The sequence below is a fragment of the Aricia agestis genome, chromosome 3, assembly GCF_905147365.1.
Source record: "Aricia agestis chromosome 3, ilAriAges1.1, whole genome shotgun sequence".
Lineage (NCBI taxonomy): Eukaryota > Metazoa > Arthropoda > Insecta > Lepidoptera > Lycaenidae > Aricia > Aricia agestis.
This window is the reverse complement of record NC_056408.1, coordinates 15877023-15904187: the sequence shown is the minus strand read 5'-3', so window position 1 is coordinate 15904187 and position 27165 is coordinate 15877023. Positions and strand designations below refer to the sequence as shown.

At 36.8% G+C, this 27165-nt stretch overlaps 1 protein-coding gene across 1 annotated transcript; it reads right to left on the bottom strand.

Moving 5' to 3' along the window:
- Positions 1 to 2641: 2641 nt before the first annotated feature.
- On the bottom strand, positions 2642 to 26129 carry LOC121725779 (ras GTPase-activating protein-binding protein 2). The gene is made up of 10 exons (XM_042112893.1): positions 26004 to 26129; positions 24026 to 24170; positions 23083 to 23224; positions 22558 to 22716; positions 19303 to 19534; positions 13970 to 14092; positions 10659 to 10850; positions 4588 to 4808; positions 3670 to 3827; positions 2642 to 3021 (listed from the first exon to the last, which is right to left on the bottom strand). Exons 2-9 carry the CDS (start codon positions 24121 to 24123, stop codon positions 3684 to 3686), a joined length of 1311 nt encoding a protein of 436 aa, XP_041968827.1. The 5' UTR covers positions 24124 to 24170; positions 26004 to 26129; the 3' UTR covers positions 2642 to 3021; positions 3670 to 3683.
- Positions 26130 to 27165: the final 1036 nt, after the last annotated feature.

Below are 27165 nucleotides of genomic sequence, written 5' to 3'. Positions count from 1 at the left end.
GAAATTAATTTCCTTTCGTAATTCTAGAGACCACTTGCACGGAACTAGACTTGAATTAATTCTGGATGAATATCGTAGCATCGCTCTTTTAATTATGAAGAGCGACAGAGATGACATGATACTTAGGGTTAACTAACCTAGATCTGCGCAGGTGGGCCTAACAAACTTTAATTAAATAGCACGCGTTAAAATGGACGCAAAAATGTTTTTAGAATCACGAAAGGATTTACAGTACTATAATAGGGTATGATGATTTCGATTGACAACATAAATTTAGTATTACTAACGCTCGATTTTACTCCAACATAATATAAAACGCAGGTTTAAATTGAACGCAACGCACAACTGCCTCTTCTTAGTTATAATCACCGTGTCTCTTACATTTATTTTTATTTTTTGGACAAGAGACACAAGATGTTGTAGTCCATACAAGCGGCGCGACACCGCTCATTTAAAATTCTGAGTTCGATACTAAAAAAATCACTTCGGCGACATTTCACTAATACTACAATTTACCAAACAATGAGAATTTATGGGAATTAAACGTCCCATAGATTTCTCTGTCGCCGTTGACGATTTACAACCGAACTAGGTAAAACCAATATTCCAAAACACAAACCTAAGCACTAGCCACATACCGAATCGTACCTTACATAATATTTTCCTACCATGAGTGATTAAATTCGATTGAAAGCAATAAAAAAACATATTAGGACGATCATTTTTATTGCATGGTGATAGTACAAAAAAGACATGTTTCAGAGATCATTAAAGTTACATGAAATGAAGACCATTGACAAACACGGTTACAAAATGTCGACCTATCCAGCAAGTCGAATACGGCTTGGGGCGGGGCGTACGCTCCCGCAGATGTTGCGTGCACGCACGCATCTAACGTTCAAATTTAAGTTTCCGATATTTTTTATGTATACGGGAAATATTGTATTTTGTAATACGAACTTTCACCTCTTCTATTTTTTAATACACACGCTATGATAGACTCTTTGTATGTAAGTTTAATATATTGTATGTATTTTAGTTGAAATTGGTTGATACTCACGTTATTATTTTGACGTCACAAGCATACATACAAGTTACAACCTACAAGGGAACCATTTAGTTTTCTATTAACTTTTCCCAAAGTAAATATTATGTTTAGAAAAAAATTGTAAAAAACTTTTTATTTTTTTTAAAAACCAATTAATTTTTTTTATAAACATGATCTTACTTTGGTAAATGACAATGAAAATAGAAATTACATTTTGCAGTGAGATACATACTTCAGAACTTTTTGTGTTATTTCTAAGTCAAATATTACTCTTCTTTCAACATTTTTGAAAAAGAAAAATTCAGTAATTTGGGACTACGTGATTTACAATAAGTTACTGTTTTAAGTTGGTTTGGTAATCAGTAATCACAATACATTTGTAACAAAATAGCTAACAATTAGCATACAAAATATAAAAAGATGTTAGGTCGGTTACAACGTCTTACAAAAATAACTGCTGACGCAAAATACAGACATAGATTAGTAGCAGTTCTGTAATATCCGATAATATTGAATTGTTTCGAAATATAACCAACGGAAATAATGGTAACATTTTATTTTTTAATAGCACAGTAGTATTACAAATTAATTGCAAAAATAACCTCATATTGCTTTGAAATGAAATATGAATGTTCGTGAAAATGAATGATCATGGAAGTTGCGAGCTTTTGATATATTATTATGACTTGTCAGTGACTCAAGATTTCATTTTGTGATTAGACTAGAGAGCCACTTGAGGCATCATAAATAAGAACGGCACTAAAATACATATTACGATTAGGTATGAGTATCTTGTTATTATTTCATATTAATGATAAAGTTGAAATGGAGTAAATATAGTTTTATCTTTTACAGTTTTTATGCGATACGTGAACCTATTTAAAGGTGAAATTACGTTGCATAAAATTATTCAACGTAAAAATATGATACATATTTTTAAGTTGTAGGTATATATTTGTCAAATTATTGTTGCACTTATAAATTGGACTGAATGACATCGAGTAGGGTATTCGGTGGTCCTGTCGGGAGCCGGTGAGCCTAGACTAGATTTTAGATACACGGGTACGAGGCCGGACCGTGAGCTTACGAGGCCCTGCCTGCCTAGCATACGCCAACGGGATATCTCACTCTAGATGTTTTTTTGATGTTTGATGGTTTGTCTCTTCATCTCTATTGACCCTAGCATGACAAATATTTTTTCTCACGTAGATCTATCATCGAAATAACACATTTTTATAGAGTTTTGTCAAGATAATGTCGAGATTTTGACATTATGAGATGAGTAGTTTTTAATTATCTCGAGAGTGAGATATCTCGTTGGCGTATGCTAGGCAGGCAGGGCTAAATCTACTTAGGGCCACAACATTTTAACTGTCAGTTCGTAGTACCAACACCTAAATTGTATAATAAACCTCGACCGTAGGATTCTCAGGGATACCAAAAAATTTTTAATAAAATTATGAATTCTTTCGCATTATCGTCTATTTTTGACTTGACTTAGCTGGGGGGCGAAGGTCCTTGAACTCATGGGGCCCTGGGCTTAAGCCCAAATAGCCATGTGGTAGATCCAGCCTGCACGGGTAATTCAATTGGTTATATTTCGAACAATGAGTGACGCTCGAAAACTTGAGTGCCGACAGAGCCGATACTACGTGACACGCGCGCTCGCCGTATCGGGCCCGACGGCACAAATTAATTTACTATCTAACTACTTAAGAAAGCGATATGCGAAGCGAAGTTAAACCGGGCGCGGGAAGTTACAAGGTAAAACGCCCGTCTATTGACACACGTCCGGTCGACTCGCGAGATAAATTGAAAGAATCGAGGAACCTAAAATAATGCAGCGTCGACGAGCTAGGTGTCAACAGTCGGGTCAGCTTTACGTAGTCGTAAACGTATTAATTACACGGGGCCGCGTCGCCGGCGCCCGCTCACACACGCCAGCGCCGCGCCCGCACATGACACCCACGGGTCTGGAACAACATAATACACGTTCACTCTTCACGTCGATGAACCGATATATTCATATATTATAGTCGTACCGTGCATCAAAATACATTACTATAGAAGAGTAACTGAGTCAATGAATGGTTGCACGAAATATTCACCAAGGTTTTAGTTGCTTGTCATACAATTCGCGTTGCCCTAGCTACGTTTTTATGAGAACAACTGGGGCCCTAAATTGTGCGTTTCAATGTATGAGAGTTATGGTACCTTAAGTCAAAATCAGAACTAGCTCTCCAACTTGGACTTTAAAAGGTGTCGATTAAAAAACAGCTGTTTCACTGTTCCTGCCGAGTACCATTTTTTAATGATAATTTTTTTACATCGACAACAGTGTCGTATAAGAACTGTATGTATGTAGTTATAAATAAAAATAATTAACAAATGTTGCGTCCACACTCACAGATATTTAATTATTACTCAACTTTAATGTATTTATTTAAACACCTTAAGTTACAAATTTAATAAAGATTGAAGACGATATCTTCATACACTTTCAAACCATTTCATTAAGTTAGCGTTAATTAATAATTAAATAACATTGAGTTTGGCCGTTAGAGTTCTATTACAATAATTTCCTCTCTCAATTGAATCTATAAACTAGACTAGACACAGACCTGTGTGCGGGCGGCTAGCGGCGGTAGGGCTGGCGCGGCGTGAAGGCGGCGCGGTGCGAGGACAGCGGGCGGCGGCGCGGCGGCTCGCGGGCGCGCGCCTTCTTCTCCTCCACGTTCAACTTCACGGGGGCTTCGCCCTCCACCGGGAAGTACAGCGGCTGCAACAGAGCATAAATTAGTTTCTCCTTTAACTTAAAGCTTATAGGTGTGTATAGTTTTGATGATGCTCAATGGAGATAAGAATGTTTTTTTTTGTATCAGCAGCGGCCTGGGGCACTGTCGATTTGATTCAACTTCGATCGCGATCCGTACTCTGAATAAACTTGAATAGAAATCGACATAACCTAACGTCAAATTCTCGATCTTAATTAGTTACAAAGCTGACGTTACGTGACAGTTTGAAAGGAACCAAATTTAAAACGGTAATAGTATGGGAGTTACGTTTCCTTAGTTTTTATTATTCGTAGACTGAGATCGAGTTGAGTACTCGGTTGAGTCAGGAGGAAGGAAGCAGAGGCCGGTATAAATAGTCAGTACTCTAGATGCATCTCGGTCTCAAGACACGTTTCAGGCTCTGTGATTGGTCCAAATTTTGACAGCCAACCAATCACAGAGCCTGAAACGTGTCTTGAGACCGAGATGCATCTAGAGTACTGACTATTTATACCGGCCTCTGCTTCCTTCCTCCTGACTCAACCGAGTACTCAACTCAACTATTTATACCGGCCTCAGTTACGGTGAAGCTGATGAAGCCTTAGTTAAGGGGGAATATTCGATAGGACGGGGTTATAAGACACTATGCTGTACTAAAGGCCGGCAACGAACCTAGATCTAATGTTGCGAGTGTCCATGGGCGACAGTAGTCGCTTTTCATCAGGTGACCCGTTTGCTCGCTTGCCCCCTTAAAAAAAAACTTACCGCGGCACTGAGGCAGTCGGCAGCGGCCTGCGCAGTCTCGTACGTGATGAAGCCGTAATTGGGGTGTCGGGGGGCGCCGGGCGCGGCGGGCTTGCCGTGCACCCGTAGCTCGGCGACGGGCCCGAAGCGCGCGAACAGCGCCCGCAGCTCCTCCTCCGTCGCGGAGTGCGGCAGGTTACCCAGGAACAGCTGCTGCGCGTCAGAGTAGCGACGCGACTCGCCTGAAGAAGTAATAATACCTTATATTATGACAAAACAACGTTTGCCGGAACAGCTAGTCTAATATACAAAATTCTCGTGTCACGGTGTGCGTAATTAACTTCTCTGAAACGGCTTGACCGATTTTCGTGAATCTTAGCGAGCATATCGGCTAGGGTTGAGAATCGGACAACATCTACTTTTTATATTGATAAGTGCATTTGTTGAATACATAATAGTAAATTGTTACAACTCGAGACTGACGGCGACCATTGTTTGTGCGACGGGATAGCGATGGACTTTGCCATGGTGACATACTTATTTAGTCACTTCAATAAAATAATATGGGCGAAATACTTTATATGGCAAAAATTTGTTTGCCGGGACAGCTAGTAATATTTTTTTATTTGCACATAATATAAGAATACATAAAAAAGACAAAAAACGAAAGAAACAACAACAAAAAATACTAAATTAATTCCCTGTACCGTTATTCGAAGCTTATTTAATTGAGATAGGCACTACGTTTCCCGCCATTATATCCATACTATTGACTTCCGGTTACTCCCACTTTCATGGTGAAGAGGTAGGGAGAGTTTATAAAAGCGAGCTAACTCGTCTGCCAGTTCATTGGCGTCTTGTTTCCCGCCCGATACGGTAGTGTTTTTGTACACAAGTTTATGTGCAATTTATTTCAAGGAGTTACACAGGTATAAGTGCAATTTATTTCAAGGAATTACACAGGTATAATTGAATTTATTTCAAGGAATAATAATAAATAAATATCTACAGGTATGTTATATATATTTTTTTATATTAATTAGATTAAATATATTTTAATACTTATATGAGAAATAAAAAAAAAATGAAAAAAGTACCAATTTAATAAATTTTAATTAATTATTACTATCGATGAAAAAAGTACAAAATATTTTCATCTTATTTTTCTTTAACGGTTTTTCCGTTCAAAATCATTTACAAATTTTATTTATATCACTTACAAGTTTATAAACAATTTTAGTTTAACATAATGAAATTATTAATTTAATGACTAGCTTTTCAGCATTTTATTTTTAGGATGAATGGAAATGCTAGTAAAATATGTGAAAATGGTTGAAACCAGTTGCAGAACCATCTGCACCGCGACGTGTTTCTAATTTCTAGCTCCGATAGTGACAGCTCATCCACTAGCTCTTCAGACTCTGCTAAGCACCGTAGTAAAAAAAGGAGGGGGCAAACGCACGTATCACTCGGACCGTGAATACAAACTGATGTACAAAGAAATTAGTGACGTTATAGTTGCAGCCGCATCAGAATAATACTCAGTATTTAAATAAGGTAAGACAATATTATGTTGTTTTTAAATGTTAGCCGCAACCTATATGACGATATTCCTGAAAAAGATTAATTAATGCTTAATTTTAGGAACCATCGGTTCCTAAATCCTCAGAAAATCATTAAAGCTTTTATGTAATCTCCAACATCTAGACGACGCCTCTTGGAGTGATATAAGGTGATTCACGAGCTTGGAGACTAATGAAGTAATTCTAAATCTCCAATCCTCTGGCCACGATAAGGCTTTTGGAGCGCTTACTATGTGCGTCATAAAACAATGCGACTCACTACAAAAACCACTCACTGACGTCACAAAATGGTTTAAGGAGGAGAATCGAAATTATACAGGTGTTAATAACAAATTATCAGCGGGGCTAAAATGGTCGCTTTGGAGAATCATATTATGAATCATAATATGATTCATTTTATGTTTATTTATTAATGTTTATTTATTAATATTTATTTATTAATTAAATCACAAAATGGTCACTCTGCAGTCTGCTTGCAATTCATGTCTAGTAATTACTAATTAGTACTAATTTGACATTCGTCAGTTTAACTGTTTTGACGATTCAGTTTTTTGAATTGATTTTAGAGGAATTGCGAAATGCAACCATTTTATCTCCGCTGAACTTTTTTCTGAAGGTATCAGAGAATCTCCTCAGATACGTTGCATAATATATGTGGTCACCGACGTGAGGTTATAACAAAACAAGTTCGCGATCCGACGATAAATACGTCTACAGTAGACGAAGCGTGGTAAGGTAAGCTGGTAGTCGGAATTGTTTTGGCCTCTGAGGAAATCGCGTGCGGTCACCTTGCAGGCAGAGGGTAAAAAGCCCAGCGTCTCCTTCCAGGAGCACGCATCTCATAAAAAACCCTTACAGGGTTGTAGTGGTTGTTACCCAAACGATCTGCCAACGCAAGCTCAGCAGTCACCACAGCTCTCATTCAGTCCTACCGAGTAATCGTGGGTCATTTCGTGGACGTGGCACATCACGTAACCACTTTAAACAGGCAAACAGAGGATCTGGACATAAACGTGCCGCCTCGCATGCCCACAACACCGGTGATGTTAAGCGACGTCGTTTTTGACATGAAATATCAGGCCGGCCGTCTCGCTCAATATGTGGATTTATGGAGACAGTTGGAAGCACCAGAAACAATACTGAAAATGATTCCCAGGTATCGTATACCATTTCGCAAGAAGCCCCCTCTTATTTATGTGGTGATGCAAAAAAGAACAGTACAAATTCCTCGTTCTCGCGACATGACTGCCACTATCCACAAGATAAGCGAAGGCGTCTAATTCTGAACATGTTTTGGGTTCCAGATTTTCTTCAGCCGGGAGACTGGCTCTGCAAAGTGGATCAGACGCAGGTATGCTTTCGCGTTAGAGTCTTGTAGATTCTAACACTTGATATATCAAAAGCAACTTGGGAAATGACGTGTCTACCATTGACTGAGTACTGCTCCAAGGGCTTTCGCGACAATAACCAACTAGGTGGCTCAAGTTCTTCGCAAAAAAGGTATTCGTATCATGGTTTACAACCTGTACATTTTGTGGTACACTTTACGGAAAAACTATCACGCCTATTGATTTGTGCTTTAATATAGTAATATTATGTCAGTCAAGGTCAAATGAGTTAAGGAGACATAATAACATGTTCATGTTGCCGTACAAACCTTAGAATTTTTACGATGGATTATCAACAAAGAAAAAGCGACACTTGTTCTATTTAAGTCGATAGTTTATTTAGGAGTCGAGTGGAATCCTACTACTAACATAAAGCGAGTTCCTATAGAGAAATTACAAATTCTTAACCAAAAATTTGTGAAATTCATAAAAAGCAACGTGTATCCCTTAAAGAGATACAGAGCTTAGTTGGTCAATTAAACTTTGTTAGTTTTACTGTACCCACAGGTCGGCTCAATTTCCGCGCGCTTATGATGCTGCTCAACATAATGTTAAAATCGGACACCAGATGACGTACGATTCCGGCAGACGCCAGGAACATTTTGGATTGGTGGCTCGAGAATTGCCGTAAGCCTTCGGCTATTCATATTATGTCTTCACTATTGCATTATCTTACAACTGAAACTGATGCTTCTGACATCGCATGGGCTCGTCTTAATAATTTAAGTCTAACCTGTTTTTGGTCGCAAGACAAAATCATACTCCATTGTAATCAGAAGGAAATATTAGCTATGTTAAAAGTTTTTCAAAGTCATCATAAAATTATGACTATGTAGACTGAATAGTACAGTTTAAGCGACAATAAAACTGTAATCGCATACCTTCGTCACGAAGGCGGCACCAAATCTCAAAAACTTTCTTACAAAATTTTCGAAATTTTAGAATGTTATCAAATACACCTCAGTTTTTCACATTCCAGGGATTTAAAACAGCCACGCCGACCATTTGTCAAAGCTTTGTCGGAAACCAGAGTGGCATCTGACGTCCGAATGGACAAATAAAATTTTCATTCCAGTGATCGACTTCTTTGCTTTCAGTCGGGTGCATGTGGTAACGAACAACATTTCTCTCGATCAACCCTGGGGCGCTCTTTCTAGACTCCTTTTTTACTGTAGTGGATATTCCAGTTTGCTTGGATATTTCGCCACAATGTCTAATACCCAAAGTTTTGAATCATCTCAATCACGTACAGCCCACAGGGAATATACTTGCTGGTAGTCCCCCGCTGGAGCAAATTCTACTGGCGATCAGATCTGAAAGCCCGAGCGACTGCCGCCCCATACACAATTCCACGCCTGGACAAGTTCCTCATCGACGTGTCGACGGGTCTGCCATCACCCGGGGTCCACAAGATGACACTGGTAGTTTAGAAACACGAAATGTGGAGGTGGAGTCAGCGCATAAGAACCTGGAGCAAACTGTAAGTAGATCTGCTATGTATGTCATGGCACTCATCTCGTAATTCTACACAAAAAAGCTTGTTGCTTGGAAATGATTGCTACACTGGTCAAACCAAAATCAAGTCGATTCACGTAATCCACAGGCTGAAGATGTAGCCAGGTTTTTATCATCAACTCTTTGTAACCCGAATTCGGCTGGAGAAATTAATTCTTATATTATAGTTGAGTAAATGTTAAAATCCATAGCTTTACAAAAACCTACAAGCTCAAAACCACCAATATGGAATATAGTTTGGCATCATATCTAGGCAATTACACTTTAGAACATGACAACCTTTTTCAAGTACAAAGACATACAGCCGTTTTACTGTTCTTATGTTCTGGTAGAACAATAATTCATGTTCTAACCCTGCTAAAGATTGATAATGATTGTGTTGTTGCTGATGGCCAAAATATTATTTCATTGTATACAAAATACTAATGAAATAATATTTTGGCCATCTTTTGGTTCAAAAACCTAATAAAGAACTATTGAGATACTCGATTCTAGGCGGAATACAATTATTTTACATTCCGTAAACTTTCGTTCCCACCAGGCGATAACAAACAAGAGAATTGTTTGTTATCGCCTGGTGGGAACGTTAAATTAAATAAGCTTCGAATAACGGTACAGGGAATAATTAATATGCGTTTTATTGGTAGGTAAAACGCCACTATTATTAAAATGTGCAATATTGGCTGTCTTACTGCTTTAAGTGGTTTTTTCAAGACAGCCAATTAAAGGTTGTTAAAAAAATAGTTTTAAAAATACAGTATCTGGCTCCCTTACTACACGCTGCTTAACCTACTACTAATAAAAATATGCAATAAGTAATAACCATACCTGCAGGTCTGTTTGTCTTTGTTTGGCACATTGAAAAGGTCACATGACAGTGAAACAGACACAAAGACAGCGAACCTATATCTTATAATATATGTAAAATTCTCGTGTCACAATAATAGTTACCGTATTCCTCCGAAACGGCTTTACTGATTTTTACCAAATTTTATATGCATATTCAGTAGGTCTGAGAATCGGCTACTGGGTACTTATAATATTGATTAGTGCATTTGTTGAATAAATTTATTCAACAAATGTTGTAATAATTTACTATTATTTAATAATAGTAAATTATTACAACTCGAGACTGACGGCGACCATTGTTTGTGCGACGGGATAGCGACGGACGTAGCCATGGTGCCATACTTATTTAGTCACTTGATCACTTCAATACAATAATATGGGTGAAATACTTTATATGACAAAACAACGTTTGCCGGGACAGCTAGTATAAGTAGCATAGTCTGTAGTTTTAGATATTTGCCGCCAATTTTGATTGTCAATGTCACCGCTGACACATTCTCTTTCTGCTCTGGAGACTCTGTACATAGTTCTTACAATATACGTCATTTCATTTTCTCAGAAGTTTCATTTATTTCCAAGCCAATATCAACACCTACATATTTTTACACTTATCAATCAGACAACGGGGTTTGGTAGCTGCGCTGCAGTTTTACACTTGTGTACTGGTGACTTTGTAATAATTGTTGTTAAGTAGCAAGTCATATTTGTAGTACAAGTAATTTTGTAAAGTAACTTTGTTTTAGTAAATAAACCATACCAGCATTGTTAGGCTGGGCGGCGCGCGGCGGGCGGGGACGGGCTTCCTGGGCGGGGGCGGGCTGCGGCGCCGGCTGGGCGGGCACGGGCGGCGGCTGGGCGGGCGGTGAGGAGCGCGTGCCCACCCCCGACCCCGACTTCAGCAGGTTCGCGTACGTCTTCGGCTCGGGCGGCGCCTGCACCACCGGAGCGGCTGGAATCAAAAGCACTTGATTAGGTTTTGATGTAGAATGTAGATGATGGGGCACTATTTTTTCTAAATGGACTACTCCATGCTAAATTATATGGATACAATGCAAACTTATTTCAACGAAATTTTTACACAGCAATTTAATTTTTACACACTCATTTATAGGATTATTTACATTATGGAGCAAAAACAACTTTTGAAGACAGTCACACTTACTTTAATACAAATCTGAGTTGTTCAAACGCGTTAATATAGTTGTAGTAATCTGTTGAATCTTAATTCATTTATCATAGTGACGTAAAAAGGCAGTTAGTTTAATTTAACGAACTTGATAATTCAATAGGTAAGATGCGATATTTTTATTTTTGTGTTTATTTTAAAGAACTCCATGTAGAATAGACCACAAGTATTTAAAAAAAATTAAAACACTAGAATTTACTGCAAAAAATGCGGTTTAAAATTGTCAATTTAAATTTTGGCGCCAAAACGGATCTATAGTCTGTATGACGTCACTACTGTTTGACAACTATTGACAATGGGCCATGGGCAAAGTGCGCTAGTTTTACGCTACGTTCGCGTTATAACGAATAAAACCTCGATTCTGGACGCGTTGTAAAGTTACCGACGTTATTGAAATTCTTTCGTTATGTTATAACAATAATATGATGATGCGTAGCGTCTACAATTTATTTTAACGCGGTGAGTTAATATAATATAACGTGTTTGTTAGATATTTAGAATAATATAATCGTTATACTTAACTAATTTATAAAACATTATTAATTGGTTAATTTTATTATGTAATATGTTGCAAATATAATGAACTCCCCTTGATACTTTGCAGGCTTAGGACTGTCTTTAATTTTTCACCTTTGTATTCATATTATATTTGAACAAACATCCTACTAATATTATAAAGGCGAAAGTTTGTTTGGATGTATGGAAGTGTGGATGTATGGATGTTTGTTACTTTTTCATGCAAAAACTACTGAACGGATTTTAATGAAACTTTACAATAATATAGCTTATACATCAGAATAACACATAGGCTACAATTTTAACCGACATTCAAAATGGGGGAGGTGTTATGTACGTTTTCTTATGTTCAATGATTACTCCGCCGTTTGTTAACCGATTTTCAAAAATTTTCTTTTGGTATATAGGTTATCATCCCAATTTGGTATTATATTCACAAAATTGGTGATCTGATGAAGGATCCATAAGCAATCGAGAGAACTCCTCAAAATTTAGAGGGAAACATGTGGTGACTTCGGTTTCGTGAGAAGTATTCTAAGCATATGCTACCAACAAGTAAGATTTTGCACCGAGGTATACCTGGTATACCGTGGTTCGGACGGTGCTGAGAGAACTCCTGATTCTTTATAGATACAAGTTTGGGAGTTTCGGCGTTGTTTTAAGAACAGAAAGCATATGCTACTGTGCAAATTACATTCATCATCATCATCACTACCATATAATACCATGCATCGTCCCATGGTTATGACTTATGAGCCTATAATGACCCTGTTATTGGTACTTTTCATAGTCTTTTAGATCGAGACTCGAGTTTGTCAAGCGATAATTAAAAAAATTTATACCTACCTAATATTATGAACTTGAAGAGTATGTTTGCTTGAACGCGTTAATCTCAGGAACTACAGGTCCGATTTAAAAACTTATTTCAGTGTTACATAGCTCATTTATCGAGTAAGACTATAGTCTATATATTATCACGCTAAGACTAATACGACCGAAGAAACGCAGGAAAATGTGGGAAAAACTGAGGAAATATTAGAAATTACGAACTACTGGAGCAATTTTTATGGCAATATTAAGCACAGATATAGAGTAGACCAAGTGAAGGGAGTAGGGACATAAGCTATTTTTATGGGAGAATGTACGGTTTCTGTAAAATTCCTAATTTATGCGGGCGAAGTCGCGCGGGACATCTAGTACGTTATATTAACCACCACTATTGTACACTATGAAAAGGTCTACAGAAAACTTCGCGATGGTATATTACGTCTATCTCTTGTGGATAATAACACACAATAACTTTTTTTGTAATTTACTTTTAACTTAAAGTAATGGCTAATTTTCGAAGCGACTTTAACCAATACGACAATAATCCTTATTCAATTAAATACTTTAAATACATTATTGATTCAATTATAGATCCATATGGGCCTTTACAGCATAATATGATTTAAATGAATATTTTCGAAGATATTACAGATTCTAAAATTGCGGGACGTAGCTTTTGCGGCGGTCCCGACCAATGCGGGCCACGGGTAGTAATGAATATAATTATTAAATGAATCGATTTTAATCATTTCGTCAGTGAGTGACATAGGCTATATATGTATTTTATACCTGTGCAAAGCCGGGTTTATCTATACTAATATTATAAATGCGAAAGTATCTCTGTCTGTATGTCTGTCTCGCTTTCACGCCAAAACTACCGAACCGATTGTAATGAAATTTTGTATACAGATAGTCTAAAGCCTGAGAAAGGACATAGGCTACTTTTTTACTGGAAAAAAGGGGTGTAAGGGGGTGAAAATACGAAAATTTGTTCAAATTAAGTTAGTTCCAAAAATTCATACTAGATGGCGCCGTGCGTCTCATACATCGCGCTAACGCTTGCCCAACATCTTTCTATAAGAGGTGGTATCATCATACATCCGAGTTTCGATTTTTTTCGATTATTTCTTTTACCGTTATTTAATAAGTCAGTACTTTATATTATATACAGTGACGTAACCTTAAACCTATCAATGATAAATAGTTTATGGGTAAAGTTGTGTAATTGGGGGGCTAAATAAGCTTTCAAATTTGGCATAATATATAGTTTAATTTTATAAAATGAAATATTATGTGCACACTGCACAGCCGTTTTGATTTAAGGGGTACCAGGGTTTTTTTTATAAAAGCTTTTGACACCAATTTTGTTGACATCGAGCGCTATCAACTGAAGTCCACGCGGACGAAGTCGCGGGCAACAGCTAGTAATATTATATGTATAGTTATTATATACATATAAAAGCTTTTAATAAGCAAGTATGGATATTTTACATCATGCATTTCCGTGTTCACTTCGTCTGTCACCACTCAATACTAACCTGGTTGCGGCGGCGGCGTCGGCTCGCGCTCCGGCTCCGGCTCGGCGACCGGCTCCGGCGCGGGTTCCGGTGCGGGTTCGCTTACCGGCGCGGGCACCGCTGCACCCACACTCACCGCGTTCGCTGTAACACATGTTTATGTAATTTTTATACGAGTCTCACTAACTCTTTGAAAAGGACAGGTAGAATAATATAAAATAAGATTTTAAAAATAAAATAAATACACATAATATTTATTAATTGCTTAGAGAAGAGAAACTTAACCCTTTATATTTTAATTGTCTACACTACTATTATAAATAGGAAAGATTTTATTGTTTGTTTGTCTTGAATAGGCTCCGAAACTACTGGACCGATCTGAAAGATTCTTTTACCTTTGGAATCCTACATTAATTCTGCTGAACATAGGCTAAATTTTATTTTGGAAAAAAAATAGGGTTCCGTAAGATATTTGGGATTTTCGGACGCAAGATGTAAAAAATCAACCAGAAATGTTACTTTTTTCGCGTACGGTGCCTAAACTATAAAAGATAGAACCATAAAATGTTCTAAGTAATTTTAGATCTTTTAAATATCTACAAAAAAGTCCGCGACACACTATACCTATCTATGTTGAGTGAGGCACAATAACCATTTTTTTATTAAAAAATCTTGAAATGTTTTTGGACTACTTTTAAATGCCTTTATTTTACTCATGGCATTAATTCTTATCAAAATAAATTATTTCATTACTAAGTACAGTTAATGTAGATAATATTTGGTCTTTGAATGATTAAAATTGGACGTTTGGTTTTAATGTTATGGCGAAATTAAAATATTACGATTTCTGCTGCACGTTGCGAATTGGGCGTCGTCAAGGCGCGCCGCGCGGGTGTGCTCGCCCGGAGAGTCCAAGTAAATATTAATTATTATTACCTCGATCATGGGAATCGCAGACACAATAGATTTATAATATAATAGTTATGCGACAGCCGGGTGCCGCTTCATTGATGGGATAATATTATAGTGCTTCATTAATTCATTACGTTTTGAATGACTATTATTTTTGATTGCTATTATAATTAATTTCTATAACTATAAATCTCCAATAGCGGCAGCCGGCTGCCAGCATAACAATTATTGAAGATCTATTGTGTCTACGATACCCACGATGCCGATGGAAGTATAATTAATGCATATTTTTAAATCTACGCTATTTCTGCTGAAATAGGCTATAGCCTATAATTATTTAATGAGAGAAAAAAGGGAACCGTATTAACATTAATGTTAATTGTGTAAAAAAACTACCAAAATATTCCATATATTGTAAGCTTTATAAATTATAGACTTAAAGTGATGTACTAGAGTCTTATAAGTTATAGAGGACATTAATATCAACGTAAAAGTCCGCGATATCGTATGTCTGACTATTACAATTATTATCCTACTTTTTAATCTAAAAAAAAATATCTACAGCCGAACATATAACCTCCTCCTTTTTGGATGTCGATTAAAAATAAGCAATAGTAACGTTGCGCCGGTACAAACCAGGACAAATTACTTACCAGCTATAGCTTAGTTAGTACTAGCTGTTGCCCGCGACTTCATCCGCGTGGACTTCAGTTTATAACGCGCGATGTCAACAAAATTGGTGTCAAAAGCTTTTATAAAAAAACCCTGGTACCCCTTAAATCAATACAGCTGTGCAGTGTGCACACAATAAGTATTTCATTTTTTTATATTAAACTTTATATTTTATGCCAAATTTTAAAGCTTATTTAGCCCTCCAATTACACAACTTTACCCATAAACTATTTATCATTGATAGATTTAAGGTTACGTCACTGCACAGATTAAGTACTGAGTTATTTAATACCGTAGAATAGATATAACAATCGAAAAAAATCGAAACTTAAATGTAAGATGATACCACGTCTTATAGAAAGACTTTTGAGCAAGCGTCAGCGCGATGTAGAAGACGCACGGCGCCATCTATTATGAATTGTTGGAACTAACTTAATTTGAACAAATTTACGCATTTTCACCCCCTTACAACCCTTTTTTCCAGTAAAAAAGTAGCCTATGTCCTTTCTCAGGCTTTAGACTATCTGTATACAAAATTTCATTACAATCGGTTCGGAAGTTTTGGCGTTTGGCGTGAAAGCGAGACAGACAGACAGACAGACAGACAGACAGACAGACAGACAGAGATACTTTTGGCGTTTGGCGTGAAAGCGAGACTGACAGACAGACAGACAGACAGAGATACTTTCGCATTTATAATATTAGTATAGATTATATGCACACTGCACAGCTGTTTTTGGGTATTTTGATTAATTAAGGGCCGCGCTACACCGGAATGGCAGCGGCGAGGCGAGCACTTTCAGTGCTGTCATTCCGGTGTAGCGCGGCCCTAAGAGGGGTACCACTTACCAGGGTTTTAAAAAGTATTTAAATTTGACACAAATTTTGTTGACACCGCGCGCTATAATCTAAAGTCCACGCAGACGAAGTCGCGGGCAACAGCTTGTTATGAATAAAAACAATATTATATAGTAAAGTAGTATGATTAGTTCTGTTACAATAATAAAGTAAAAAATAAAACGCCATCTGTTTTTTATATATTAGAATTAAAATGTTGATTGCATTGATATATTTTCTGGATGGAATATAGGCCAACACGGTACACTCGAACTCCTTTATTTTAGAGCGCCTTCTGTTGTCAACTTGTCACATAATATATTAGAAATGCAGTAGGAGTTCTATAAGATAAGATAGATTGATTATTATTATACCAAGTGATTATATTATTAAACAATATTCTAACGTATTAAAAACTGTAAACAAAAACATTCTAACTAATAAGTATGATTAGTTCTATGTTACAATAAAGTAAAAAATAAAACGCCATCTGTTGAATCGTATTAGAACTAAAATGTTCATTGCATCGATATATTTCTGGATTTTTTATAATATTATACATAAAATATGTTTAAGATTTTTGAAATTTTATTTTAATACACATCCAAGACCCAGGAACATTGAAAACTTTTTGTTCCGCCTGCGGGACTCGAACCCAGGACCCCCGGGATGAGCGCTGGCCACGCGCAATGCGAATTCATTTTCATCGATATTATCATGGAAATAAGATATTTTCCCACATCAAAATGTAGCCTATGTCCTTTCTCAGACTCTAGAATAACTGTGTACAAAATTTCATTGCAATCGGTTCAGTAGTTTTGGCGTGAAAGCGAGACAGACAGACAGAGATACTTTCGCATTTATAATATTAGTATGGATAGTATGGATTAGAAATGCAGTAGTTCTATAAGATAAGATAGATTGATTACACTGGTTAACAATGGTTTTGCCCATGAATGATGAAATACAAAAATAGGCAGTACTTGGTAAATACTAATCATCAATTAAGTATAATATTACAAGTGTCTTAGCTCGAGTTATCGAGCTATGCAAGTTCAAACTTGTATTGCGTTCGCCGCACTCTTGCAAGTTTTGACTTGTTCGTTATTATAACACGGCTTTAGTTCACTACATTTAATACATCATAAAGAACGTTAAGATTGCGCTGGCGTTCGCTATCAAACATCGTGAAAATACAATTAGTGTATGACGTAGTAAAAGCACTGTAACATACAGCAATGTCTTAAGTGTATCAAACAAATTTTGTTTTTAGTTTTTATTGTGAAGTTTGAACTAAAACTTTGTGAATTTAAATTTTTGATATGTCTCGTTCCTGTGAAAGCAATCCTAACAATTTTTGTTACGTGTGTGGTAAATTCACTACAAAAAATACGAGCGAAAACTTCAGTCCCAGAATCTGTCGTGCTTACGAACTTTATTTCGGAATACCAGTGAAAAATCAAGACAAGCCCTGGGTTCCGCATGTAATGTCCCTCAAAATACATATTCTCGACTCACATTTGGATTTTTGTCCTGAAAATATGGGAGATGTTAGCGACGAACATGGTGAACGTTTTCACCAGGATATTTCAGGCATGGAACAGCGATATCAGGGCAAATGGAGTCCTGCTATGTTAGCAGACTACTGCTGGACGTTGAAGAGAGAGGCTGTAGATATTATTTATAAACGGAAAAGCAAAATATTAGCTCATTTTTAAATTGTATAATATGTGATTTATGAATATAATGTTATCTTAAGTCAAAAGATTTTTATTTGATTCCACAAAAAACGCGAGCTAACTCGACCTTAAAACTTACGTTAAAATGTATGTTTAGAGGTATTCTTTCGCAATTAGCACAACTCATTTCATGGATTAACAAAACCTTAAAATTTGTTAACCAGTGTTATTATTATACCAAGTGATTATATTATTAAACATAATATTCTAACGTATTAAAAACTATAAACAAAAACATACTAACTAATAAGTATGATTAGTTCTATGTTACAATAAAGTAAAAAATAAAACTCCATCTGTTGAATCGTATTAGAACTAAAATTTCATTGCATCGATATATTTCTGGATTTTTTATAATATTATACATAAAATATGTTTAAGATTTTTGAAATTTTATTTTAATACACATCCAAGACCCAGGAACATTGAAAACTTTTTGTTCCGCCTGCGGGACTCGAACCCAGGACCCCCGGGATGAGCGCTGGCCATGCGCAATGCGAATTCATTTTAATCGATATTTTCAGGAAATAAGATATTTTCCCACATCAAAATGTAGCCTATGTCCTTTCTCAGACTCTAGAATAACTGTGTACAAAATTTCATTGCAATCGGTTCAGTAGTTTTGGCGTGAAAGCAAGACAGACAGACAGACAGACAGACAGACAGACAGAGATACTTTCGCATTTATAATATTAGTATAGATTTACCAGATTTAATAATAATAATTGAATTATGTTGCATAAAATAATAAAGCATAAAACTACAAAAAAAACATAAAATACTTTAAACAAAAAAATACATTTAGAAATTGCAAAATAGTATAAATAATAGTATCTTCTGTAGGTAAGGATAAAATAATCAAACATAACACTTAAAATATAAAAAAAAGTACAATAAAAACCATTTTTATGTTCTGCTTAACATAAAGATTGATTATGAAATAAAGATTGAAAAAAAATTTTATTTAAAAATCAATGTCAACCCGTGCGAAGCCGGGGCGGGCCGCTAGTTTACAAATAAATCGTGAAATATAACAGTATTAAACACTTGATATGACTTATTTCCTGTCATAAGACTTTTTTGTATATTATCAATATTTTTGTCGTCTTCAAGTCTTACATTGTCACTAACCTAACCTAAAGCAAAGCATTTTCAGTCTACTCTCAGGACATTTAATAATTGGTATTTCTGTACCTTGCATGGCCATCATTCGCTGCTCATCAATGGGCGGGTGTCCGTTAAGGTGGGGCGCAGGGGCGGGCGCGGGCGCGGGGGGCGACACCATGGGCGCGAGCGGGGGCGCGGGCGGGGCGGGGAAGGGGGCGGGCGGGAAGGCGGGCGCGAAGTATCCCCCCGCCGCGCCCTCCTCCTCCTCTGCGTCCGACCGACCCGATCCGGAACCCTCCTCGTCGGAGAACACGAAGTCCTGGGACAATATTTTATGATTAAAATAACATTATAGTCGAAATTAATGTCTCATCATAAACTTATAATGCATAGACCAACAAAGAGTGCGAAAGAGAAGAACATCCTTTATGGAATTATAACAAGATGAAAAGAGAGAGGCAGTCTAATGAAAATTGTAACAACTTTTATTTGACAGGTCGTCAAAAGTCGTCAATCGTTTTTATGCCCTTTCGGTATTTGCAATTTATTATTTAAATCGTATATTATTTTCAACAAATACCTATTATATATAACATTAATAACTTGTGCTATGAGTGATTGCAGTGTAAATCATAGGAATAATCCTGAAAAATATACATTCCACCCGTAATTAATCTTCATGTCCTAATTGCTACGATGTGTTTATTTTTGCTCTATTCTGTCTTTAGCTCTCTATTTCAAATAAAATATTGTGAATCCTTCCTTTTACTTTCATATTTTGCGTAACTAAAGTTACTATTGTTCTTATATTACACAAATTTTGAAGAAAAATTTTTCATTAAATTTTTTTACATATACGCTAGTGCTTGAAGCAAATTTATCGATATGCTTATCGATATTTTACAATAACATAAAACTAAAATAAAAATCATTTACCTTTATATTTATCACCTCAAAAAGGACATATTATCTTATTTTAACGATTATTTTTAAGTAATAATTATCTTTTGACATACCTAGTATAAAATCTAGGTTTCACAGATCAGTCACTTGAATCTAATACTCATTGAATGCAGCTTTCAATAATATAATAGACAGTAATTCTCTGACAGAATAGGTATAAGTGCAACTTATATTATACTTAATAGGACTGGTACCGACTGCAAAATTATGAAGATTGAGAACAAAAATACTGAATACAGAATAAGGATTATTTAATACTTTTTACTTCATTTAAGTATAATATTACTATTGTCTTTACCTTCAAATCGGTTCACAAACGGCGGAGTAATCGTTGAACATACATAAAAAATATTATATCCACAGCCGAACGTCTAACCTCCTCCTTAAAGTCGGTTAAAAATGATTGTAATAAAAAGTATTAGGGAGTGCCTCCGCTGCCGGTTGCCAAAATGGCTGCCGGCGCCGTTTTCCGAACTCCGAAGTTTGCCGAAGTCACGCGATGTTTGCCGAATAGGCTGCCGGCGCCTATTCGGCAAACATCGCTTGTCAAACAGAATAATGATCAAAAACATCAGACTTGAGCTAAATGACTATGAAAAGTACAAATAATAAGGTCATAATAATTGTAAGGATGCATAATTATTTGAATCCTTCGATCGGGGATTCTCGGAAATGCTATTGTATTCTATTGTTGTCGCGATCACCGGTGCTCGTATGGGGCTTGAATCTTGAATGGGTTAATGGTGGTGATGATGAAGATGCTGATAAATGTGATCTCTATAGTAGACAATTTAAAGACAATATCTTTGCTTCTTTAAACAACGCTGAAACTCTCTAACATGTATAAGGAATCTGAAGTTCTGTTCAGTATCTTCGGAAGTATACCACGGAGTTTACAACTGTAGCTGTGGTGCAAAATCTTACTTTTTGGTAGCTGAAAAAAGATAGCTAACGCTAACATGAAAAAAACTAAAATATCCACAGCCGAACAAATTGGTACCAAACCTTCACCTTTAAAAGTCGAATATATAAATTGAGATTATAATTATAATTTCTTTTTCAAATTTGTGTATCGGCACTGGAACCTAGCGCTTTACGTATTATCACCGGCTCCCATTTTGAGTGCCAGCGCCGTCAGTCGTTGTTTTATATCTCGGCTGCCGGCAGTATACTTACCATAGTTCCCATTACTGATATTTTTGGGAGCCGGCAGCGGAGGCACTTCCAAAAGTATTATGATATTTTATATGTATTTAAGAATAAAATATAATATACTATGTGTGTTGTTTACTTTCAACGTTTACTTGCAATGCAGCAATGTAAGGGCTGATTTACCAGATAGATTTTACCTGAGTAATAAATAAGTAACTTTATAATGTGTTATGTGTATATTATTTACCCCTATAAGAACCTCATGTCATAAGTTATAACATATCCGACGATTGAAAAATCATTCCAAACGAAAATGTGTATCTACTTTTCAATCGTCACCAAAATTTATGATACCTAATTTGAAATACAAATCTATCAAAGTTGCATATTATTTATTTCTTATAGAAACTCAGGTAAAATAACTCGAACGGACTATACTATCGATAGTAAAATATACATCACTAGCACACGCACACATTGACAGATCAAAAATGGTCACGCATTTTCGGGTTGTCAGGTGGTCTATACGACAGTATATTATAAATTTATGTGTCTCATCAATATTTTCTAACACGTAATAAACTTTACGCGTTTAATAATAAAGTTGGCGGCAAAATGGTAATCCATTGTAAATTATATTGCTGTAGCCAGGAGAAAATATTATAAGTAATGAAAAAGAGAAGGGTTTAATATTAATTAATTGTATTTATATGTTTACGCATTTCTCCATTTTGTTAGGCCTTCGGACCTCAATACTACAATATAATATTATGTAATGTAAAATTTAAAAACTGATATTTTACGATTTTAAGCTTTTTTCAAACTGGAAGTCAAAAACTCACAATCAAAATCCCCAAGAAACCTTGTAATTTATAGTATACGTAGGAGAGCCATGCTTCTGCACGAATGGGCCGGCTCGACCGGAGAAATACCACGTTCTCACAGAAAACCGGCATTAAACAACGCTTGCGCTGTGTTTCCCCGAGTGAGTGAGTTTACCGGAGGCCCAATCCCCGAACCTATTCCCTTCCCTACCCTCCCCTATTCCCTTCCTTTCCCATCCCCACCCTCCCCTATTACCCTATTCCTGTTACCCTTCACCTGCAGCTCTTCTGATGCTGCGAGTGTCCTCGGGCGACGGAAGTTGCTTTCCATCAGGTGACCCGTTTGCTCGTTTGCCCCCTTATTTCATTAAAAAAAAATATAGTATCATCATGGGTATTTTACCTGGTAACGGAAGATATCATTATGCACGTAGTACTTCTTGGGCGACTGCGCGGCGAGCACGAAGGTCTGCGTGAAGCGGCGCATGGGGGCGCCCCCGTTGGACAGCTCGCCCGTCACTTGCACCACCACGCCATTGCCGAGAGTCGCCTGCGCGTCCACCTGCAACACATCAAACACTGTCAGTATAAACCTGCAACCTCGGTAGCAGAGCAGCAGGAAAAACAAACAAAACAGTTATTTTGCGGTACCTCATAATTCATTAGATCAGTTAACAATTGGTAATTACCTACATTATCCAGAATCTAAAAATAGCATGTTAACTGTGCTTTTATTACATTTTAGTAACATTATTAATCAAATGAAATTAATGATTAATAAAACCAAGTTTTAGCAACTCCATTTACACTTGTCAAGGCATTTGCTGACACTGTAGCAAGTGCAAGCATCACTGAATTCTGAAATTCGGCACTGGGTCAGCACTGAGTCAATGTTAGTTATAAGTAAGTAGAACTTAGAAGCTCTTACCTGACTGATCTTGGCATGGCAGTCGCGGAAGTTGAGCTGCTGTATCCGATTGTGGATCTGTTTCTGACCGACCACCGGTAGCGTCTCGCGGTTCGGCGCGTCCAGACCGCCGTGCACGAATGACGAGTAGTTGTTGTAAAACCTAACAACAAAACATTTTTTTTATATTAAAGCTAAAATTGTACAGGCTAATGTTTGTCTATAAAATAACTGCCACGCCGGTATCGGTAACGGTGGCCGGTTTCATTGAAATGTCCAGTTACGCAGGAGTAATTTTATAGTGCCCAAGTGTTTGCGCAATACACAAGAGCACTCTGTATTACTTTACACTAATAATCCAGTGGGACGGAAAACAGACACGACTGGCGAGAGATCAGATGCAGGACCGACTTTTTACATGCACATCCAACATATGGACCATCTTACTTGTCAGACAATCAGGTGATCAGCCTGCATTGTCCTAACCAAACTTGGAAATAACATGTTTTCAACATGGGAATTGAACCCACAACCTCCGAGTCAAGACTCAAGTGCCACACGATAAGGTGTAACCCCACCTAAAACTACTTGCCGACCCCTGCTCTAAAGTCTTAACCACCACCACAAACTAAAATTTAATGTTCGTTTTCCTGCCTAAATTGAGGCTTAAGTACCGTAAAAATTATTTGCAATCAAAGATGTAATGCAAATAATGAACATTTTCAAAAATGTTTTTATCAATTGTACATAGTGCATGCTTTCGAAACCTTCGCAATCTTGATAGTGTTCATGGTTAATGGTTATGAATAGTGACATAACATAGTCCATGGAGATGGAGAGATGGAGCTTATAATTCACATAACACAACCAAATGCCATGAAAAGTTTTTAGACTAAGATGTCAACAAGCTATTGTGTGAAAAAAACAGACACAATATCATTATTCAAGTTAACATGAGACATACCTGTGCAGATGGTCGGGCGCCTTGTTGAGAAGCGTGTAGTATTGTCGGACGAACTCGCGTCCGACGCTTTGTGGTGACGGGGACGCCTCCATTACCATTGCTGTTGTTAAAGCTTCACTGATGCAGCCCTCTGCTATACGCTGCCCTGGAATGGGAAATACAAAAATAATAATATGTTAGTATTAGAAAATATTAAGTATTTAAAACTAGAATTTGTCAGTTAGTTCTAGGCAAATACTTGGTAAAACAATAGATGGATAAACAATGGATTTACAAGGATCATTTTTAGGGTTCGATACCCAAAGGGTAAAAACGGGACCCTGAGACTTGTTGAGAGAGAGCGGCAACAGATATACACAATATGTGAATTCCAGAAGTCTAACTATAGCGGTTCTTGAGTTACAGCCTGAAGACACACAGATAGACAGACAGACAGACAGACGGACAAACAGACAGACATCGGAGTCTTAGTAATAGGGTCCCATTTTTTTCCTTTGGGTACAGAACCCTAAAAACAAAATAAAGTTAATATTTAAGGGGGGCTCCCATACAACAAACATCATTTTTCAGCCTTTTTGGCTCGTAATCTAAAATGGCAACATATAGGCACTTGAAATTTCCACAAAATCCTCAATTATATGTGTACTTTAATATTCAATAATAAAATTAAAATAAAATTAATAATTAAGGGGGGCTCCCATACAAAAAAAATTCCCTACTTTTGCTCTATAATAGTACGGAAACCTTCACTAATAACTTCTGCCCTTCCTTATGCTCTTAGTATATCTGTGCCAATCTTCTTTAAATCAATTTAGTATTTTCGGTCTTAACCCATCAACTTCCACTTGCGGAACCCGGGTGCCGCATAACAATTGAAAATCTATTGTGTCTGGAATTCCCACGATCAACTATTAATGCAACAGCAACTATTAATGAAGCACAAAACTCATTTCAAATTCTATTCCTGTACTTGATAAGATATAAAGGTGTACGGTACATTAATTCTGGGCTTAAAAGACCCTCCAGCCTCCATACTAGTAGTTAAATTAACAATTACCAGTCTCCCAAAAGTTCATATTATTTTTATATTCCTTTCACTTTCAACACTTTAATTGGGATAAAATTTTAATTAAGACTGTTTATATTTTAATAAACATTTAGGAGGTAAGTAAGAACATATTACCCACCACAGGTTATGAAACCTAAAGCAATAATTGTGGTATAAAAATGTATGGTATTATGTGAATCCATAAATTTAAAAATTAATAAAGTAACATTTTTATGTTGTCATAAAAATTATTGTTAATTATATTTTTCATTATTATTAACATCAAGAGCTGGTTAAGTTACAGCTGAGTGGAGGTGTTGTTAATTTTAATTTCCAATATGATGTCCTATACCTACATAATTATTGTTTGTTGTGCTTTTTTTGTAAACTTGTTGCCTTTTATTCTTTTGAACATAATTATTACAAATATTCATTATGTCATCACATTACTTAGATACTATGTATAGTATACTTTGTGTTATTTCTTGTTTATAAATACAATGTCAAGTATGATATTATATCAGTCTAAAATTAACTATGTAGTCTATATTATATATTACAAGAGATGTTATATTTTCGTTGTTTTAATGATTTTCGGCAACAAGAAGTAAGTGAAGGTGCAGAGCGAAACAAAATACCACGCTCATGGCAAAATGTTGTCCAGGACAGTGTCAAAGCACGCATGGCGATTGGGGACATCAGGTAGGGCTTTTGACTTATTCCCCTATTTTTATGGAAATTGGGAGCCGAAGCTAACCAGAACTCATTGAAACCTTGCACTAAGTTTGTTTAGATCAAATTTCCATAACACGATATTACTCACAAATAAAATTATTAAAGTTTTAACCTATTGAAGGATTTCTTTCTGCCGATCGTCAAAATACAGCGAAAGGAAAAAAACAACTTTATGAAATATAATGCAATACATACCTCAGTAAATAAAAAGCATCAAAGAGTCGTATTTTGTAACAAATAGCCACAAAATTCACGGAATTTTCACAATAAAGTTCTGAAAACAGAAAAAGAGCCTACCTCACCGTTCGGTGTCAATTTTTCTTTTGGTGTTGCCATGTTACGCGTAGTTTATATTGTGGTTTTATACAGTCTATGTTTCATACTAGGGTTGCTGAGGATTCCTCTTCCTCTTCCTCATAATGAGGAAGTTCCGCAATAATTTGGGTTCCTCAACCGTTACCGCATCCTCATAAATAAAAATACAAAAATCCTCTTCCGCTATCGCTTCCTCAAAATTTAGGAGGAATTTATGAGGAATTTCACTGCGCATGCGCGTCGCGTATCCAATCATGGCAACGCACACGCCAGAGCGCGATGCCAGACCGAACGGGCGCTGCTGTTCCTTGTTCCTTGTCTCTCTCGCCACCCGCGCTGTTCCTTGCTTGTTTGTTTTAATTTTATTGACATAATATAGCAAGCGTTGTTTTGTTTACGCGTGTACGCACTACGCAGCTACGTACGCAGTGCGAATAATCCAATAATTTGATTTCTATCGAAAACCGAAATGATACCGAAGTGTAGTGCTATATCAGGGGTTCCCAGACTTTTTTGTCCACTGCCCACTTTGAGAACAAAATATGTTTTAGTGCCCCCATTGTTTCACCTACTTTCTTTTCCTAATTTAAATTAAGGGGCTTTTGCCCCTTAATTTGTCGGTAATATTAGCCTCCACAGCCTCTACAAAACGCCGTCATTTTTTCTGAGTCCCACACTGCCCCCCTTTAGATCTTCAGCGCCCACAAGGGGGCGTAATCACCCACATTGGGAAACGCTGTACTATATGGACGTACTTCCTCTTCCGCTTCCTCATCCGCATCCTCTTCCTCAAAAAAATATCCTCTTCCTCATCCGCATCCTCTAAATTTGCTCGTGACAATTTCTCTTCCTCCTCCTCTTCCTCATAATCACTTCCTCAACAACCCTATTTCATACATTCCACTTTGGTTGCCATTGTTGTTGCACTGTTTAAAAAAATATATCCACAGACGAAAATATAGTGCGTCAAGAATGTCTAGGAGGCGAAACTTTTTTTTTAAGCAATAGCAACACTCTTTTGACATTGGTCCCTTTGTTGTAT